The sequence below is a fragment of the Neolamprologus brichardi genome, chromosome 18 (genome assembly GCF_056152115.1).
Source record: "Neolamprologus brichardi isolate AB-2024 chromosome 18, ASM5615211v1, whole genome shotgun sequence".
Lineage (NCBI taxonomy): Eukaryota > Metazoa > Chordata > Actinopteri > Cichliformes > Cichlidae > Neolamprologus > Neolamprologus brichardi.
Genome location: NC_142121.1, coordinates 30,373,903 through 30,391,343, shown reverse-complemented (window position 1 = coordinate 30,391,343; position 17,441 = coordinate 30,373,903). Strand labels below are relative to the sequence as shown.

Here is a 17,441-nt window from a genome sequence, read left to right as displayed (position 1 = left end):
TTAATGCATTGCTGTTTATTTTCTTTACAGAAATAGATTTACATTTAGCAAAACATAATCTTTTGTTCTTACAAAGCGATAAGGCATGCAGCTATAAAAAAACAGCAGGGGAACTGATGAGTCCACACATGAAAGCTGGAACTGAAGTAGTCATATGCCATGCATATTGCAGGCAGATGTTAATGGGACAAAGTGGGCACCTTTTATGAACCTGAGCTTGGTGTTAAATGTAGAAGGATGGGGTTAGCCCTGAGTGCATGCTGCGAAATGTATCAATGTTGGATTTCAGCTGTTTTCTGTGTTTGCTCTGTCTTTGTAAGCCTTTCTGAGTCCAGTGTGTACATCTGAAGTCTGTTCTGTGTGGCGGTGTGTACAACATGAAGCTCCTCTTCATCCAAATCTTTCAGCAGCAGCAAAACGGCATCAAGAGCGTGCGACTGAAAGCACAAGTTTTATTGTTAGCTGGCAGATTACAAACCAAACATTCCAGGTTTGAATGAATTTCACAATATAAATAGATCTATGGGCTCTATTATGCTTTTCCACATCATCTGTCCTATGTACACACCTGCAGTGCTGGATGCTAATATTAGGCAAGGTCAGTTTCAAGTAATCATCTGCATTGGGCATGCAGTCCTATAACCTTAAAGCTCAGCCTTCATACTACTCTAAGTGATATTATTCCACCAACAGGATGGAGTGCCAAGTTATCATCTAATGCTACCAAGCTTGGTTAGCAAACTGGATCCATAAACAGTATGAGTGCACCACAAAGAAACACATAACTGCTAATTAGTGCTATGCAACTATGCACCAGGTCATATTATTTCTTAGATAATACCATTAACCTCCTAGGACCTGGCATCCACATATGTGGACATCACATTTTGGGTTATTTAGACCAAAATACTCAATTTTGCTCTACAAGGGCCTGATATCCACTTACGAGGACATTATACTGCTGCTGTTCTATCGAAATTTTAAACGTATATTTTTAAATATCCTCATATGTGGCTCTCATTTCACTTAGAAACAAAAATTAGGTTAAAAAAAAAAAAAATCTGGTAATTTTTTGTTTTTATATTCATCGTGTCCCAATATGCCCGAATATCAAAGAGAAGTTAAAAATGCATGCCGTGGAAGAGTTCGGGTCTTAGGAGGGTAATATGCTCCAAAGGCACAGTAGTACTGTTATGGCAGTATTGACTAATCTAGTACCCAACAGTAACTCACCCATTTGCATTTGGCCTTAAGTTAGTGGCATGGACTCGGTTGGTTAGACTTCAACTTTGCTAGTTTGGGACACTAAACTGTACATTTCTATTGTATTGGTCAGTTGTTGCCATAATTAAATAAATTGTCTGAAAAAATGATATGGTCTGCTGTGAAGATATAGCTAGCACAGTAAATTGCACAGTTTTCTTAGTCTGTTACTGAATGCTCGTTTTTTGTTATGTGTTTTTGTGAGATACACATGTACAGCTTATAAATGCTGCTGCTAGCATCAGCTGATAATGCCAACCAAATGGTGGAAAAATCTAGATCGCCATAGAGCTAAAGTGGAGGCTCCAAAATACAGAGTCCCGAAAACAACTGAGGCGGTTACACACATCTCTTATACACTTTCTATGCTTGAACGTTTTGATCATGAGGGGTGGCCAATCAGAAGAAAGCTGGCTTAACAGCTCGTTTCAGACATTCAGTGAACTGAAAGGCGGCACTAAGCTACAGCCTAAGACAGAAGAGCGTTTGTTTGAACTGTGACATACAAAGCTACTTTAGTAGAGTCCAGGAAAAAACATATGGAGCTGGATATCAGCATAATAGGCCCGCAAAACTTTTAAGGGACACAGTGATGAGAGGAGCTACCTTTTTGATTGGTTTGCTTTCTCTGGTTGATGGAGAGGAAAGGGAAGAGAACTTGTCTCTGGAAAGTGGCTTCATTCCCAGCTCTTCTCTGATTTTGCTAGAAACAAAAGTTAACAGAAATATCTTCTTCTGTTAATTTTACTTTACAGTTTCCGCATTTTCTGCAAACTATAAGTTGTTTCAGGCCACAAGACCTACTTTGTCTCCTCCATGTTGTAGTTTAGAGGGTCGTTCTCTGTCTCTGCATCCTGAAGTCCGTTGGTTGTATGCTGGTTCTGGATACTACCCGGGGGTGTTGTGACCTCTTCACCTTCCATGAGAGCCAGTGAAATTTCATCATCTGTCACTACTGTACACAGGAAACATAGAAGAATAGCTACAGTAAGAGTCAGACTTCAATTCAACTTCCTAGATTTGACACTGATTTTCAACCTCAACTTTTTCATGAGGAAGATGAGTGGCTGCTAATAAAGTGCTTAAACAGTCGAGGTAAGCAGAGGGTAGTGTGGCCCCAAAACATCACACAGTCACCTTGGTTATCGAGTTTCTGGAGACGAGGGAGGCAGCGAAGCACTGTGAGGCGATACTGGGTGGCATCAGTTCCACAGCACGGGTTCTCAGCTAGCCAAAGCACTCTGAGACGAGTTAACGGTCTCAGGTGAGAGAGCTCAGAGAGCGAGGGGATCATGTTCCTTCTCAGGTAGAGTTCACTCAGAGACAGACAGCCAGCCAGAGGAGAGAGAGACGAGATGCTGTTGACACTGCAGACAGATGAGAGAGAATCATAGCCTGGTGTTACTGGGTCGTCCCAAATGAGTCTGTGCATTTGTGACTGTGATATGATTTTATGTGTGTGGCAAAGGGACCTACCTCAGTGTCAGCACTTCAATGTTTGGCATCTGAGCGAAGATAGAAATCTGAGAAGACACATGAATCCATGCAACTTTCATTAAGTATGAACACTAAATTAATTGTCAGAGTAAACATGACATCCAAGTTTGCTACTCACATCAGTCAAGTTGCATCCCCTGCAAAAATAAAATGTAACCTAACGTTACCACAGGAGGAGACACAACACAAATGGTACCTGTTCACGTCAATGATCACTATGTAATTAAAAGGGCAACAAAATTACTGGTATGCCAAAATGGATGCACTTACCAGCAGTTCAGTTTTTTCACGCTCTCCAAGTCGGAGGCCTTCGCTTTAGCAAGAACCAGTTTCCGTGTTAGCTTCATAGCAAAACATTTAACTTCCTTTTAAATTAATAATATTTTCAATGGGCTAAATATTCACAAACAACAAAAGCCACATCGTGACAAGCTAATTGACCAAACACTTCAACTCGCAGCCGCAGGGATGTTGTCCTACGCCACATTAATACGCATGCGCATATCAGCTTAAGCGTCCATAGTAACGGGTTAATATCTTTTATTTATAGTTTTCTGTAAAATACGCTGTTTTCTCAAATATTCTAATTTAGCTATAATACCAGAGCTAGAAAATATATTTATATATATTATCGTAAGCGAACTCTTACGTTTTTGTACAACGTCTGCGTTGTATGAAAACTCAAAGTCCCAGAATGCAGCGTGAACGGACTGAGTAAATCGCGCCTGCGCGTTAAGCAATCCCTCTTTGGACTTACGTCTCCCACTGAAACGATGGTGAGCAGAGCTTGTTCCGTTCCTAATCCTTGTCAATCTTACAGTTTCACTGCTATAAATGATATAATCGCTTATTAGGAGGTTTCGTGTTGACCTTTTTTGCCATACCTAGCCTTCATTTATGTCCGTTTTGGGATTGGATCAGCAGTAAAAACGATGTTTTCATTCTCCATTGAGACAGAAATGGCGGCCACCATCGCTAAACTGTGTGAGCTCCAAGTACCGGGCAGGCTAGTGATACTAGCTCCTTAAGTCCCGGTCCTCTATTGAGCGCCCACAATTAAATAAGTCTGAACTGAAATGTGTAATGCCCCACCAAAAAGTGGTCGTTTGATACAGTTAAACGAGAACTGCTCAGTTGACTTTAGTTAGCATTTTGGCTAACCTGCTGAAAGGAAGCTTATGTTGGCTGGCTAATGGTGACAGCAGCTTCTTCACCCTTGTTGCTCAGATTTTGCAGGATTATAGTCAGAAGTAACTTTTTTCACTTTCTGGGGCCACCCTGGGCGCTTCTCCTGACACTTGTTCCTGTAGTAGTAACGTCAGAATGCTGAAGCCATTTGCCTGTAGTTTTAAACCACAAAATCCCATGGTTACTGTATTTTCTCACTGTGTGTTCATGTTATCCACAGGCCAAGCGCACCAAGAAGGTGGGGATCGTTGGTAAATATGGCACACGTTATGGCGCATCGCTGAGGAAGATGGTGAAGAAAATTGAAATCTCCCAGCATGCTAAGTACACCTGCTCTTTCTGCGGAAAGGTAAGGACAACAGTGGAGACCACCCACATAATGTACAGTAGCAATCTGTGTCCAGATAAGTTGACAGTTTCCACTTTTGTGTTCTCACTATGCAAATTTGTATTTACAGACCAAGATGAAGAGGAGGGCTGTTGGAATCTGGCACTGTGGGTCCTGTAGAAAGACAGTGGCTGGAGGTGCCTGGACTTACAAGTAGGTTACTTTCCCTCTTTGGTCTAATTCTGTCATTCGACTGCTGCAGACGCTGAAGTCATGATTAGAAAAGGGGTTCAAAAATTCCCTCAGCTGTTTGTCTTTTTTTTTTCTTCCCATCATTAAGTTTTTATAACTTGGGTGACAGTGTGCCCACGGAGAAAGCAGGATTCTTTGTTTGTTTTCTGCTCACCCTCCACCTGCATTGATTGTGCCCCTCTACACTCAGAACCCGTTTGATGCTGGTGTTAAAGCCTTTAATGTCATCAGGTGTATTTAATTGTGTCCATCTAAAATAAATAAGCCAGAGTTGACTCGGTGAACATTCATATCACTCACTACATTACTTTGAAAAGTCTCCAGTCATCTTAGAGACCTAATTAAACTTTGAAATTCAATCTGCTCAGCCTGAGTGATCATTTAAAGGGTATGTGTCCAGCTTTGTGCTGTGCACACACTTTCTTACACGCAGTTTGCATTTATATGGTGCATGACAAATGTGATGTAGCTATATAACCAGCTCCCTCTCCGGTGAGCTTCTGATACTCCAGCTCTACGTATCTTGGCCTGCTGCTGGTGATGGTAGGCGTTTTGCTCGACTATGGCACATGAACCAGTTCTCCACATGGTTTCGTTAGATTCCAGATAGCAGGAGGAAGACTTGTTAACAATTTGAGTCCAAGAATTTGGTGCTTGAGTGCATCAGGCTGTGGGCCAAGGTCTTCTCTAGAGAAGGAGCTTACTAATATCAAGAACTGGCACAGTAGTAACCTGAACAGAAACCAGCAGGTAGTAAATGCAGAGGCTGGATAGATAGCAGCAAGTTTAAAAAATAAAAATGAATTACAGCAACACTGCATTCAGTTTAATAAGTAACAAAACAATAACTTAAGTGGAAATGCTTGTTTCTGTGTTGATGCTAAAAGGCTTCAAAGAAAAGTGAATGTTCATGTTCTCGGCGAGTTCACAAAAACCAAAGTGGTTCTCACTACAGAGCAACGTGTCCGTCCTTCAAAAACATTAAGATGTTGTGTTTGTAGAAGCTAATAATTTTCTTTGCCCCCCCTCCCCCATATTTCTCTTGCAGCACAACATCTGCTGTCACAGTCAAGTCCGCTATCAGGAGGCTGAAGGAGTTGAAGGACCAGTAAACCAGCGACCATGATAGCTGGTGGATTTGGGACTTTGTTTTCTATCATTTAACCGAGCTGGACATGTCCTCAACATCCAAAAATAAAACAGTCTGGAGCGGAGTTTGTGTCTTTGTACGTTTGTTACTGTGCAGCTGTAAAATAGACAGTGCGAGAGTTGTCACCTGCAAGAAGACTCATCAATAGCCCTTCATTGAGGATACTTCGGTGGAGTTCAGGTTACCTCTAAACCCTCTGAAACAGCAGGTCTTTTTGGGTGGGGGGTAAAATGAGAAACCACAGGGGGTCTATGAGATCTATGGGTAACATTTTGGTTTCAGTGAAGCATCACGTGGGAATATCTCTGCAAAGTTAAAGGAAACATTGATGTGAAATTATAACTAATCTATATCTGTAACAGCTGCAAATACATGTGTGTTACACCCATACACCTTTGATTACCAGGCAGGATGTCAATTTATCCATCCTTGTAAAATCGCTTTAGAATAATACCAGTTAACCTTGTACGTCTTGGTGCTGTGAGAGAAAACATACAACCTGTGAACTCCACGCAGAAAGAGCCCAGCCAAACTGGTTTAAGTTTTATTGCGACAAGTCAACATTGCTGACTGCTCCATCGCTGTGGGACTTGTATTAGGACCCTTTTGTTGAGAAAAATGACATAGCTCAAAAATACAGTTTTAATGAATCAAATGGTTAGGTTGAAAATATACACAAATTTGTTGATAAGATGATGAACAGTAAATATAAACCAAAATAATCGAAACTTTTTGGGCTGGAAGGGGAAAAAACTAAAATCTAACACTGATCCAACCTGTTCCATGGAGCTCAGAAACATTTATTTAAATGAATTAAATAGTATTTACACTCACGGAAACATTTGGTAACCCCTCTCAGCATCATAATAATTCACTCTGTTTTCACCAAAAAAGATGACAGTGGTATGTCTTTTATTTTCTAGCAATATCTGAGTACTGCTGTGTTTTCCAGACAAAGATTTTTAGTGAAGCAGTATTTACTTGTATGAAATTTAATATAAAAACCTGCTGTGCAAAAAATCGGGTACACAACAAAATTAGCTTGTTAAGTCTTGAACTTTAAATACAGATGTGTCCAATCATAAGAAAGGGTATTTAACCCTTGGATGCACAACCTACCAATACCTACACTCTTCCACGAGTGGGGTCAAAAATGACCCCAAATAGAAACAATGCGTTTTGCTATAAACTTGGTTGTTATTCTTCAAAATCCTTAAAACGAAGAGTTGTTATATTTTCATATTCCAGGTATTCCTCATAAAACATTTTGCATTTTTATTTATTTTTTCATTAATTTTAAGAAATTGCAGTTTTTGTATCACTTTTGTATGCTTGCTCTGCATATACTGCAGAAGCTGGGCCTTCCATCTGGAAGGCACAAGTTGTTCATCCACTGTAACACAATCACTGAGGATGAATTTCTGCCTGCAGTTGACCAGGAACAGGCCCCATATGTAGCAGAAAGCTGCCATGTGGTTTGTTTTCAGTCGGTAGGCTCTGGTCCTCTTGTCATCAATGTGCAAGAAACGGTCAATATGTTTAAATCTTTGAATTGACATAGTGGCCTTGAACAATTGGTTATGCAGAGGACTCCCAAAAAACACACCGACTGGTACATCCCAGTTCTTCTCACTTCCTGCAAGAATGGTCAATCAAATGAACGCCAGGATGTTTGATTACATTTTTCCACTCTTTTCCCCTGTCTGTGGCTACTCTTTGTGCCTCTATGTTTGTGCATGTCAACACCTCTTCTATTAAATTATCAGACATGAACATCTTCCATGCATTTACTGGGGAGAAAGTACTAAACCCAGGTGCAAGCCCTGGCTGACTAATTCAGAATATTGTGGCTAGAGCAGTAAGAGGGGCTCATTCTGTTAGACTCAATATCCATTTCCTCCTCAGAAGACTCATCAGTGAAGTGAAGGAAACTGGTATTTGGTCTGCAGTATTTTCAAAGGTTACAGAGATAAAGCAAAAAGCTACCGGAAGAGATCCAGAAGAGGGCGCTGTTGGTGCTACGCTCCCTTGGTTTTCCTCAGCTGGGCCCAGAAACAACACAGGCTTTGGTGTTTGTGGTTTGGTCTCTCAGCGTGACCGTCATTGTTCTCCCCTTCAGTCTACACAGCATGGATGAAGGAGCACGGAGGCGCCATCGTCAGCATCATCGCCAACATGTGGAACGGCTTCCCAGACGCGACGTAAGAACAGTTTCCCTCATTATATACACACAAATCTGCATGAGGAGTGTGTGTTTTTGAAAGCAAGGTGTGAAATTTCCTGCATTGTCTTTCTTTTCCTTTAAAGTGTTGGCCCCGCTGAGCCTTGTCCACAAACTTGCAAACCTCTTCTAAGATTGGAGGCACAGAAAAGAAGATCAGACACCAGCGAGGGAGGATAAGAAGGACAGACGCAAAAACATTGTCATCCCTTATGTAGCCGGTGTATCAGAAAAACTCAGGAGAGTTTTCTCCAAGCATGACATCCAGACCCAGCAACACGCTCAGACAAAAACTGGTTCACCCGAAAGACAAAACTCCAAAACACAGACTTAACAATGTGGTGTTTGCTGTACAGTGCAGCGAGGAATGCCCAGACCTCTACATTGGAGAGACCAAACAGCCACTTCACAAGCGCATGGCACAACACAGAAGAGCCACCTCCACAGGACAAGATTCAGCTGTCCATCTGCATCTTAAGGATAAAGGACACTCTTTCGAGGATGCCAATGTTCACATTTTGGACAGAGAGGACAGATGGTTTGAAAGAGGAGAGAGCAATGAGCTCACCCGAAACTCTGGCTGATTGGGACCCGCACCCAGTTTCACACCTTGGCTCAGGCGATTAGAGGATCATCAGGGGGTCCTTTTGTCCCTGTGTGGGGGGACACTCCCACTAGGTTTAAATCTGGGACTCTCCACCATTTGACCTTAGAACTGAAGAAGCTTCTCGGATGAGAGGTGAGACGTCTTCAAGTAACTTAAAGAAGTCCAGACGCTTTTCTTTGCAAGCTCCTTTGACTACGATGACCTGGATGACTGAGAACCTTCACAAACATAGCTCTCTAACACGACTGCACTGTAGTCTTCACAGTAGATTTAATACGAGGAGCTAAATTCTTGTGTTTGTCTCCAGACCACAGTGCATGGCCTGAAGCTCCAGAGGGGGAGAACGTGGATGCTCTGAATGAACTGGTCGACCCAAAAAGCAAACTCTGATTCACTCATGGGACGCACGAGAGCACGAAATCCCCATGCCAAAAGGCATCGTGGACTCTGAGCCACAAACACTGTTAAGCACACCGTGCTGGCCTGGTTAGAAAGTCTGTATTAGTAGTGTGTGACTGATTATTAAGAATCTACACACAATTGTATGTAATTAATAGCACTACAAGTGTCCAGAGGTAAAGATTTGTAACATTCCAGCTGCTGAAATGTACATATTGTTTTTCTTTCCAATGCTCTTGTCAGTAAGTCTTTGAACAAAATTTAATAAAACTGTAAAACAGAACAATATCACTTGTATTTTTTATTTGTTTTATTTAACCTCTTCGTGTCTGTTTTGAACTCATTATCTCATAAGAGAGTCTTAAAAGATGTCTAATTATATATTAAACAGATGGGAAATACTTAATATCATATTTAGCACTTCTTTTGTTACAGCAGTTGACAGGAATATGAATTGGCATTAGTACTAATAATGATAATATGTGAAAAGGGATTCTCTGCCTGGCAGATATGTTGTACTATAGAGGGTTACAGCATGTGGTATCAAAGGTTTCCTGCATCTGTTCTTGGTGAATTGTGTAAATTGCACTTGAGAAACCAAAGAATGTGATCCCCACTATTATAAATGGGAGTAAGCTCTCGACAGCATGTAGATTATTACAAACTCGCAGTTTTGGCCTGTGTGCGTTTTAGTTTCGCTCTTACAGCAGGCGACAGGGAAGGGGCGTTTGAAAATAAATGTTAGAGAAAATGCAAACAGAAAAACGCCTCTTGCTGACGTAATGCTTGCCTCCTCGTATGTGTGAAGTTGAGGTTTAATTGACATATTATCCACTAATTGGTCGGTGATTTTAACCAGGCAGGTAATGCAGTGATAATGTTAATTAACTAGTTAAAGGTAGTTAATCGCTGTTAACTTTGTCCGAGGAAGTGAAAATCGTCAATGTCAGCATTTTTGGGTTTGTTACAATTACAACATCACAGTAATTCCAGCAAAAAACTGTCCCTATTCACGCTTCCACTTTCGTCTCACTTTACGGAAGCACAGCTTCATACATTTTGCGGTCAGCATTACTAAAACATGGACCACAGTAGTCATCAGTGCTATTACATCCAGGCTGAAGTACTGGAACCAGTAGAGCTCACGGAGAGCCGATTTGACTTGCTTTGCTCCTTTATGCCGCATCACAAATTCTGACTCCCTCGGCCTTCCTCAGCGGTACCACGCAACAAGCATGGGGGCTTCCAGTGTTTTCCGACCGGGCTTGTTCAAGCATAAAGTTGCAATAGTGACGGGTGGAGGCACCGGGATCGGTAAAGCTATCTCTGCGGAGCTGCTGGAGCTGGGTGAGTGAGTTCTAATAGTTGTTGTAGCGCAAAGAGTCTGAAGTGAGGAGCAGCTGAGTGACAGCAAGTGAACTTCGACACAGTTACAAACAAGTCTGTAAGAGTCGCACCAGTGACCGCGGTCAAGTGCGCGCAGGGACACTGTGAAAGTGTGACTGTGAGTGTTCGCTAACAGCTGGAAACACCAAACATCTGGTGGCTGCCAGTGTTGTTTCACAATAAAATGACTCGAAGCTTTATTTTGGAAGGTGCTGTAATTGTTTTTCGTGGCTCACTCGTTGGTCTTCAGGCTGCAGTGTGGTGATCTCCAGCAGAAAGGCAGACAGGCTGGAGGCAGCAGCTCGGGAGATGAGACAGAAAATCCCTCCCTCCAGTCCTGCAAGTGTCACTGCTCTGCCCTGTAACATCCGCAGCGAGGAGGAGGTGAGCAGCTCTGCATCTGCTGCTCGTTTCAGTGTGTAAGTGGCTGATTTTCTTTTTGTCTTTCTGTCATTTGAAGGTGAAGGCTCTTGTGTCATCAGTGCTGAAGCGATATGGCCGTATAGACTTTCTGGTGAACAACGGAGGAGGTCAGTTCAGAAGCCCTGCAGAAGACATGTCCTCTAAGGGCTGGAAGGCTGTGGTAGACACCAACCTGACAGGAACCTTCCACTGCTGCAAGGAGGGTGAGCCGGGCACAGATAACACAGGCTTTGGTGTTTGTGGTTTGGTCTCTCAGCGTGACCGTCATTGTTCTCCCCTCCAGTCTACACAGCATGGATGAAGGAGCACGGAGGCGCCATCGTCAGCATCATCGCCAACATGTGGAACGGCTTCCCAGACGCGGCGTAAGAACAGTTTCATTATTCACACACAAACCTGCAAAGTCACACAGTTAAAAACTAAAAGTAAATAAATAAATAAATAAAATATTGTATTGTATTATATTATATTTGCCTGCTGCGTGGTGTGTCTCCTCCTCCCCGACAGCCACACAGGAGCAGCGAGGGCAGCGGTGGATAACTTAACTAAGAGTCTCGCCATCGAGTGGGCAGCCTCGGGGGTCCGAATCAACGCTCTTGCACCTGTGCGTACAGCTCAGCACGTAATCAGTTTTGTTTCAGTTTTTCAAGATGCGTATGAATTTCATCTCTCTGTTTGGCTGCAGGGTAAAATCTTTTCCAAAACAGCGATGGAGAACTATAAAGGGAATAGACCAGATCTTTTCAAGATGTCCGTCCCATTCACTCCTTCGAAGAGGCTGGGAGTGCCCGAAGAGGTTTGTTAGAGAGAAAAAAGTCTGTGACAGAATCACTTTAACATATAAGTCGGAGTAATTCTAATTCTGAAAAACGAAAAAAGAACCCAGACCCCAAAGGTCTCACAGTGCTCCATAAACAGCATTAGGATATAAAGAAGTTGTGAAGCCATACAATAGAAGGAGAAAGGTTAAATCACAGCTGTACTGAACAATTTTTGAATTGCCGTCTTTGTCCAGGTCTCATCTGCAGTGTGTTTCCTGCTCTCTCCTGCTGCTTCCTACATTTCTGGAGCCACGTTGAAGGTCGATGCCGGACAAAGTTTGTATAAGTCCATGTGGGAGATACCGAGTACGTACAGCTAACACAACTGCACTGTAGTCTTCCCAGTATATATTAGATTTAGTACGAGGAGCTAAATTCTTGTGTTTGTCTCCAGACCACAGTGCATGGCCTGAAGCTCCAGAGGGGGAGAACCTGGATGCTCTGAATGAACTGGTCGACCCATAAAGCAAACTCTGATTCACTCATGGGACGTGCGAGAGCACAAAATCCCCACGCCAAAAGGCATCGTGGACTCTAAGCCACAAGCATTATCAAGCACTGTATTTGTAGTGTGTGACTGATTATTAAGAATCTGCACATAACTGTATGTAATTAATAGCACTACAAGTGTCCAGAGGTAAAGATTTGTAACATTCCAGCTGCTGAAATGTACATATTGTTTTTCTTTCCAATGCTCTTGTCAGTAAGTCTATGAGCAAAATTTAATAAAACTGTAAAACAGAACAATATCACTTGTGGGTGTTTTTATTTATTTAACATCTCCGTGTCTGTTTTGAACTCATTATCTCATAAAAGACTCTAAAAGATTCCTGATTACATTAAACAGATGGGAAATACTTAATATCATATTTAGCACTTCTTTTGTTACAGCAGTTGACAGGAATATGAAATGACATTAGTACTGACCAGTGTTGGTCAAGTTACTTGAAAAAAGTAATCAGTAACTAATTACTGATTAGTTACTGATGTGATTCTTGGACTGGCAGATATTTTGTACTTTAGAGGGTTACAGCATGTAGTATCAAAGGTTTCCTGCATCTGTTCTTGGGGAATTGTGTTAAATGTACTTGAGAAACCAAAGAATGTGATCCCCACTATTATAAATGGGAGTAAGCTCTCGACAGCTTGTAGATGATTGCAAACTCGTAGTTTTGGCCTGTGTGCGTTTTAGTTTCGCTCTTACAGCAGGCGACAAAAAAGCAATATTTTCACCAGGAAAAGGGCGTTTGAAAATAACTTTTAGAGCAAATGCAAACAGAAAAACGACTCTTGCTAACGTATTGCTTGCCTCCTCGTATGTGTGAAGTTGAGGTTTAATTGACATATTATCCACTAATTGGGGGATAATATGTGTTAATTATTTAAAGGTAGTTAATCGCTGTTAACTTTGTTCGAGGAAGTGAAAATAGCATTTTTGTGTCGTTTACAATTACAACATATATTACAGCAACCCCAGTAAAAAATACACACACACAAACACAATCATTATGAAGATCTGACAGCTTCTTCACGTTCTCTTTATACCTGAAAACACAGATAAATGGGCAGGTTTTTAAAAATGACAAAAAGCTGAGTTAAATCATATGTAATTCTCTTTCAAGAACAAATGGTACAGTGAAGGTTTGTTAGAGTTTTTTATTTTCTGCAATTAATGTGACCACCATTAAGTTTAACACGAGTCCTAAAATTAGATACATGAACCCAGTTGAACAAATGACAGACTTTAATTTATTTAGGAAAAAAGTCACTCATTGCATATCAGGAGAGAAAGTATGAAAGCCTGCACCATGTTTTAGTTTAAAGCACAGGGATCTGTCCAAGTCTGATATTCAAAACACTCAGAAATACACTGAGGCACAAATAAAGGACATTTCTGAGGACATCAGTAAAAGAGTATCTGATGCTCAGGCTTGAAAAAATGATGAAAGTCAGACTGTGCTAATACAGGAAATTCAGGACCAGTGTTACACTCTTTGGTGTGCGTGACCACCAAGGAGTCACCCTCATGTAGCTGCAATCATCACTACACATAGAATAGTCATTTGTGAAATGAGACACCCCAAAAGCCATCTACACTTCAATAATGTATATGAAATTAAATATGATTTCCAGCCTGCATCCTTATAAGAACCTAAATCTAAAACAATGAACCAAAAATATAAAATGACTAAAGATACTGAAGTAAAACAGTTTTGATCGTATAATTTAAGTACTTTCAAATAGAAAGTCACCATAGTCTTCAGATGTTTGTGTGTGCACGGTGGTCCTGCAAATAGAACCCCACCCAACCACCTGACGTCCCATAAAAAATACCCACGACTGTCACCTGTTTACTAAAGACTTGCTTGTTTGAGAAAAATGTTTCGTAGACCGAAGTGGAAGGTTTTGGGTAAATTACAAGAATCATGTAGAGCTACAGACATCACATTGTGAGCTGTCTGCTGACTCCCTCACCTGCTGTCATTGATGACCTCCTTCAGTCCCTTCAGAAGAGTTTCTGTATTAATGTCTAAAATGTTCAACACAATTCCTACACCTCTGCTGGCCATCCTCGCAGCGTTGTCCGGCTGGTCCCCGCTCAGTGGCACCATCAGCATGGGAACGGCGTGACACAGTCCCTCAAACAGACCATGTGAGCCAGCGTGAGTGATGAATGCACGGGCTCCCGGGTGAGCTAAGACACAAAACATGCAGAAATATCAGATATTTTGATATATGACACATCAGCGTGTTTCACATTTCAGGATGTGCTGCTGCAGACACACACCTAGCAGGTCATTCTGCGGGACCCATTTCATCATCTTCACATTTTCCGGGACATTGTCAGGAACCTTTCCAGTGTATCTCCATATGACCTGTCATAGTTTTATTGTAGATTAAGATTAGCTGTATTTATTTATAACACAAGATAAGCTGTATGCTGATATACCTTCTGTGGAATCTGTCTGAAGGCCTCCAGAAAGACAGAGGTGATTTCCTCTGGCAGATCTGACACCATGGAGCCCAGAGTGAACACTACAAACCCGTGCTCTCCAGACACCCAGGAATCTAGATCCTGACAAAACACAAACTTGCTTAAGTACTTTGCATTTATCACTCTTACCTGATTGGTCTTACAGTCTTACGGTAAGTGGTGTCAACCAGAATGTTCATAAATGCATTTAGAGTCTAAAACTCATAAAGTCTTACTGGCGGCAGAGGATGTTTCACATTGCAATTGATTCCACCAACCAGTACAATATTGGGCATGAGTGGGCGTGGGAAATCCAGCGTGAAGTCATATCTGTTTAAATACAGCAACAGTTTTTTGGTTTTTTACACTCACACAGGCAGCAAATGTCAACAATACACAGACGTTGCATGTGTTACCTCAGCAGCCAGATATCAGAGTCTGAAAGCACTTCAGCCACGCCCACGTTCTCTCCAAGGAAGTCACGGGTTATGTGGTCAAAGCACCAATACAGCAGTCTGCAAAACAGCGGCTCCACCAATGCCACCTGTGGGTCAGAGGCATTACAGGACAATAATACAGCACCAATACACACACACACACACACACACACACACACACACACACACACACACACACACTCACACACACACACACAGTCAAGAGCAGGCAGCAAACACTACTACCAACTCAAACAAACGGACCTACTTAAATGAGACAAAGGGGAAACTTAAATAGTGGCTAACGAGCCCACAAGAGGTAGAACACGCAAGAAACTAACGGAAACTAAAGTTCAATTCCACCCCGCAATGATCCGCAGTTGTGGTATAACCTCCATATAGTCTTGCTTTGCCCCTTTTCAACTTCTTAGCTCATCAACAAAAGGGACTTTGAGCAGCTGCTACTAAGATAACTTAGAAAACAAAGAAATCCAGAGCAATTATCCTTGCAGGAGATGTGGTTGATGGTGAATCCAAATGGCTAGATTCCAAGGTACCATCCCGTGATCCTTCATCTTCTCTATCCATTGAAGAGTCTTGTGGTCCGTTTCCAATATGAACTCCCATCCAAGAAGATAATACTTAAAGGAATAGCATGACTATTTCATCAAGGTAAACTGCAGCAAAATCAGATATGTCAGACAGTACCTGATCCATCAGTGTATGGAACGTTGCTGGGGCACCATGCAGTCCAAAAGGCACGACTTTAAACTGGAACAAGTCCTGCGGGGTCCGGAAAGCAATCAGCTCTTTTGAGTGCCCAGTCAGTGGTACCTGCCAATAACCCTTGCAGAGGTCTATTATTGTTAGATATCTTGCCTTCCCAAGGTGCTCAACTATGTCATCAATGCAGGGAGTTGGATGTGAATCAGATTTTGGAAGGCCACCACTTTGTTGGAGCTTGACCTGATTAAAGCACTTAAGATTAACAATATAGATGAGAAATTTACATACAAAAAAGAGGACCTGGCATGGATCTGCGAGAACCCTAATAAAAGTGAAATAATGGACGGTCATTCACTTCCTCATATGGAGGATTTGTCCACAAAACTGGCTGGTGCTACACACTATAGCCAGAATGTTTAACCTGAGCTTATCAACTGCCTCTTCACCCTGACAGTCGCAGTGTTACGGACTTGCTTCAGCACCCTCTGCCTTCGAGAAGATGATGCACACAGCTCTGAAACATCTACCAGGAGTGCAGAACTACTTGGATGACATTATAGTGTACGGGCATTCCAAGGAAGAACACGATGAACATCTACAGGCTGTTCTCCAGCGTCTAACCAATGTTGGTCTGCAGATCACTGCAAATCCAGTAAAAGTTCATTCGGGCAGATACATATTCTGTTCCTGGGACATGTCATTTCAAAGGAGGGCTTGCACCCTCACCCAGACCACCTGACTGGCATCTCTGAAGCTTCTGCACCAAAGGTGCAGGCTTAACTTCATGGTTCAGAAAATTTCTACCAAACTATGCAACAGTAGTAGAGCCACTGCGACAGCTACTTTGAACAAATAACATAGCTAAACTATAATGGACCGATGCAGCAAATGAAAGCTTAAATAAGCTGAAAGAAATGCTCCTGAAAAGCCCAGCACTTGCAATCTACAACCCAATGCTGCCAACATGATGGAGCGCGTCGTTGCTTTTGGTTCCCGCACCCTGTCTCCAGCTGAGAGGAAATATTCAACAATAAAAAAAGAGGCCCTCGCCTGAGTATGGGCAGTTAAAAGATGAAAGACGTAGATATGGGGACACCGATTTACCCTAAGAACAGATCATCAAGCTCTCACCACTCTGCTAAGTACTAAAGAGATGAACAGAGCTGGCAGGAGGATTGCACATTGGTCAACTAGACTGATGTTTTTCCAGTACAACATGGAGTATCGTCCTGGAAGCCAGAATATCATGGCAAACAGCCTGTCACGTGTTCCCCTGCACACCACAGCTGAAGATGCTGAACAGGATTTCATCACAGAGCTAGCTGAAATCTCTCCTCTCTTAACATCACTTCCACTTTTTGATTTTAAAGCAGAATGTGAGGATTGCCCCAAATTAACAAAACTGAGACTGACCGTTCTTTCGAAAGTGAAAAAGTCCCTTCTAGATGAAGTCAAACCTTACTTCCTCTTCCGAAATGAACTGGCAGCAGAGTCACGAAGTCAAGAGCCTAGAAGAGCATGAAAGCATAGTTCGCACTAAACGACGCCTTAGAGAACTGCGCTGTTGGCCACACATAGATGAAACTGTCCACACAATTCTGCACGTCCTGCCAGGCTTGTTATAAAACGGCTACTGTTTCACCCGCTCCACTGCAACTCATCAAGTTTCCAGAAGGTCCATTTAAACATGTTGTGGTCGACATTGTTGGTCCATTTGAACATGGGACCTATGACTGCAGGTTTGTTACTGACTATTTTAGTAAGTGGCC

The 17,441-nt window shown here is 42.1% G+C and overlaps 4 protein-coding genes across 4 annotated transcripts; 2 read left to right on the top strand and 2 right to left on the bottom strand.

Moving 5' to 3' along the window:
• On the bottom strand, positions 1-3,274 carry cfap410 (cilia and flagella associated protein 410). The gene is made up of 7 exons (XM_006802691.3): positions 3,031-3,274; positions 2,879-2,897; positions 2,740-2,786; positions 2,401-2,630; positions 2,068-2,218; positions 1,870-1,966; positions 1-437 (listed from the first exon to the last, which is right to left on the bottom strand). Exons 1-7 carry the CDS (start codon positions 3,105-3,107, stop codon positions 273-275), a joined length of 786 nt encoding a protein of 261 aa, XP_006802754.1. The 5' UTR covers positions 3,108-3,274; the 3' UTR covers positions 1-272.
• A 199-nt stretch (positions 3,275-3,473) lies between these two features.
• rpl37a (ribosomal protein L37a) lies at positions 3,474-5,742 on the top strand. Its single transcript, XM_006802687.2, has 4 exons — positions 3,474-3,536; positions 4,169-4,297; positions 4,407-4,489; positions 5,577-5,742. Exons 1-4 carry the CDS (start codon positions 3,534-3,536, stop codon positions 5,638-5,640), a joined length of 279 nt encoding a protein of 92 aa, XP_006802750.1. The 5' UTR covers positions 3,474-3,533; the 3' UTR covers positions 5,641-5,742.
• A 4,169-nt stretch (positions 5,743-9,911) lies between these two features.
• Positions 9,912-15,521, bottom strand: LOC102784752 (UDP-glucuronosyltransferase 1A1-like). Its single transcript, XM_087831345.1, has 8 exons — positions 15,504-15,521; positions 14,926-15,053; positions 14,746-14,839; positions 14,486-14,611; positions 14,324-14,411; positions 14,011-14,230; positions 13,057-13,080; positions 9,912-10,113 (listed from the first exon to the last, which is right to left on the bottom strand). The coding sequence occupies exons 1-8, from the start codon at positions 15,519-15,521 to the stop codon at positions 9,912-9,914; spliced, it is 900 nt and encodes a 299-aa protein (XP_087687471.1).
• On the top strand, positions 9,986-12,042 carry LOC102786900 (peroxisomal trans-2-enoyl-CoA reductase-like). The gene is made up of 8 exons (XM_035912991.2): positions 9,986-10,252; positions 10,542-10,675; positions 10,752-10,917; positions 10,998-11,079; positions 11,222-11,318; positions 11,400-11,510; positions 11,730-11,841; positions 11,930-12,042. Exons 1-8 carry the CDS (start codon positions 10,141-10,143, stop codon positions 11,998-12,000), a joined length of 885 nt encoding a protein of 294 aa, XP_035768884.1. The 5' UTR covers positions 9,986-10,140; the 3' UTR covers positions 12,001-12,042.
• Positions 15,522-17,441: the final 1,920 nt, after the last annotated feature.